The 2,630-nt window shown below is 43.5% G+C and overlaps 1 protein-coding gene across 1 annotated transcript; it reads right to left on the bottom strand.

The window, feature by feature from the left end:
* Nucleotides 1-208: 208 nt before the first annotated feature.
* On the bottom strand, nucleotides 209-1,884 carry LOC132870787 (uncharacterized). The gene is made up of 3 exons (XM_060904658.1): nucleotides 1,640-1,884; nucleotides 1,023-1,305; nucleotides 209-679 (listed from the first exon to the last, which is right to left on the bottom strand). The coding sequence occupies exons 1-3, from the start codon at nucleotides 1,723-1,725 to the stop codon at nucleotides 209-211; spliced, it is 840 nt and encodes a 279-aa protein (XP_060760641.1). The 5' UTR covers nucleotides 1,726-1,884.
* Between the last annotated feature and the right edge of the window lie 746 nt (nucleotides 1,885-2,630).

Raw genomic sequence — 2,630 nt, forward strand, 5'->3', positions numbered from 1 at the left:
ACCATCCTCATCTTCCTGGCCATCCATTCTCTGTGCTCTGTTCGGCCACAGATTCTCATCAACATCACATCTGATGTTTTCTCTTGAGATGCAGCGTGGGAAGAAGCGTCGTGAATGCCTGAGCCATCCTCTACACTGATCACCTGTTATATCCTCACAGGCAGCATCCATAGCATTGAGGAGAGACCTCTGGTTTTCGGCATGGTGTTCATATACTCTCCATCTCCAAGCAGAGAAAAAACTCCTCGATAGGATTCAGGAATGGAGAATATGGTGGTAACAAGACATTATGCATTCTTGGATGCATGTTGAACCATGCCCGGATGCGTGGACCACGGTGGAAATTAACATTGTCCCATACAATGACAAACTGGGGTAGGTGGGGCCCTTCAAGACCCCTCTCATTTTCTGGGACCAAATATACATATAGTTGATCCAGGAAACGGAGGAGTTTCTCTGTGTTATATGGGCCCAAGCTTGCAGTGTGGGTGGCCACACCATTTTCTGAAATAGCCGCGCACATGGTTATATTTCCCCCCCGCTGGCCTGGGACATCCACTGTGGCCCGCTGGCCAATGATGTTTCGGCCACGCCTGTGGCCCTTGGCCAGGTTGAAGCCTGCCTCATCAACAAACACTAGGATGTGTGGTGTTTCACTCCCCTCCAGTGCCAGGATTCTCTGGAAAAGAGAGAGAGTAAAAAAAAATCAATCATGTAGATGGGTCATATGGTCACAGCAATGCTACACAATATGTTCTTCACAAAGTCAATATAACCCACTGTGGTTCCAATCCTAGAGTGCAGACTTATGCAGATTTTCCGGGGTAGTTTTTGATACAAAGAGAACAGAGACATACTGTTGACAGTGTTCTGTTACAGTTCAGCAAAATGCTGTGGTCATATATTGTAAAGCTGGAATCCAAAGGTAAAGAGGAGGATACTGAAACCCTCAGAAATTGGAACCTCTGCAGTGTTGGCTACTTATAGGTTACAAAATGATAGACAATGAATAATTGACTTACCTGCACATACTGGTACCGCAGCTCTTTTACTCTGGCAGTGTTCCTATCAAATGGTACTCTGTATATCTGTTTCATGGTGATTAGGTTCTTCTTCAGAACCCGGTCTATTGTTGATATGCTGATGGAGTTGATGTTTTGGAAGACGCCATTGTTTTGGAGGACTGCATCCCGGATCTGTGTCAGTGTTATGGCATTATTTGCTATCACCATGTTACAGATCTCCTGTTCTTGGCGATCGGTTAGAAGTTTTCTTCTTCCACCCGCATGAGGTTGTCGGCCAATCCTGCACATAGACAACATAACTATTTGTTGTCCTTGCCTTATGTGTTTGTTACAGATTATCAATCACTGTACAGTAATGACTGCATTACACACCACTTTACTGTATTTGTAGGCTACTGTACTTACAATTGCACTGCCATTCTATTGCGAATTCTTGCTGTATTTTGTCCAATTTACAACAGTATTTCCTTTGTCATTCTACAGTAGTGAACATTCTACAGTAGTGAACCTCTGTGACTTCACATCGAGGTAAGATTTTCGGCCTGGGTCTAAACACACATGCATGCACGCACGCACGCACACAGTCAAACAGTTGTCATTGCCTGAGTGCATACCTGTTTTCCCGCCGAAAGGTTTGAATGATGGAGGAAACTGTGGAGCGTGGCACGTTAGGCTGCACTCTGCGCCCTGCCTCTGCCATTGTGAGGCGATGGTTGATGACATGATCAATAATGGTGGCCCGAATTTCATCTGGGACAACATGATGTCTGCGAACTCTATTTCCTCCTATTCCACCACCACGAACCCTCACTCCTCCTCCTCTTCCCTCTCCTCTACCTCCACGCACCCTCAATCCTCCACCTCCTCTTCCTCTTCCTTCTCTTCCTCTTCCCCTTCCTCCAAGTGGAGATTGCCCTGGTTGATGCACTTGCTCTCTCTCCATGTTGACATAGGAAAAAGTACTAGCACCAGGCCAAGCTGTATATATACAGCAATGCCAGCACTCCAAAACATAGATAACACCTGTCAGGTAACTCAACAAACAGATGGATTGGTCACCTGCAAAGTGGGACACTCCTCCTTCGTTAGTCAGAAACTGATTTCACCTATTACCTACTAACATGATTATCCTAAATTTACTATGACATCTTACAAAATATGTACTGTATTCTATTCCAATTTCCTAACACTATTTTGACAATTGAGCAGACTATTCTGCATATGATGACTTATACGATGAAAATGTGCTGACATGTTTTGAGGACAATGACCATTACACTGAGAACCAACCAATTGGGATAGATCAGCAAGATACATTCATTTGAAAAATGTACTAAATGTAGGCTGATTGTGTTAACTGTAGGATACTTGTACATAGCCATTTGCATGGATGTACTAAATGCTTGAGACATGTACAAAGCATTTGAAATATTGATGAAAGCAAAGATAAATGCCATTCTGTTGTGAGAAACTGCAAGTTAGTTTGGGGATTTGTCCATGTTGTTTTGAGAATGTCATCTCAGTTTCAAGAAATGAGCCAAACCAATGGAGAAAAACTGTAAAATACTTTCACAGTCACAGTACAGAGCTCTAATTTTCTTTATA

This window comes from Neoarius graeffei, chromosome 2 (genome assembly GCF_027579695.1).
Source record: "Neoarius graeffei isolate fNeoGra1 chromosome 2, fNeoGra1.pri, whole genome shotgun sequence".
NCBI classification, from domain to species: domain Eukaryota; kingdom Metazoa; phylum Chordata; class Actinopteri; order Siluriformes; family Ariidae; genus Neoarius; species Neoarius graeffei.

Excerpts from the sequence above, each read along its gene's own strand:
- LOC132870787 (XM_060904658.1), bottom strand. The coding sequence starts at position 1,725 with ATGGCAGAGGCAGGGCGCAGAGTGCAGCCTAACGTGCCACGCTCCACA. Across the intron at positions 1,306-1,639 it reads ACCTTTCGGCGGGAAAACAG|GATTGGCCGACAACCTCATG; the intron begins GTATGCACTCAG and ends GTCTATGTGCAG. Across the intron at positions 680-1,022 it reads TGCGGTACCAGTATGTGCAG|AGAATCCTGGCACTGGAGGG; the intron begins GTAAGTCAATTA and ends TCTCTTTTCCAG.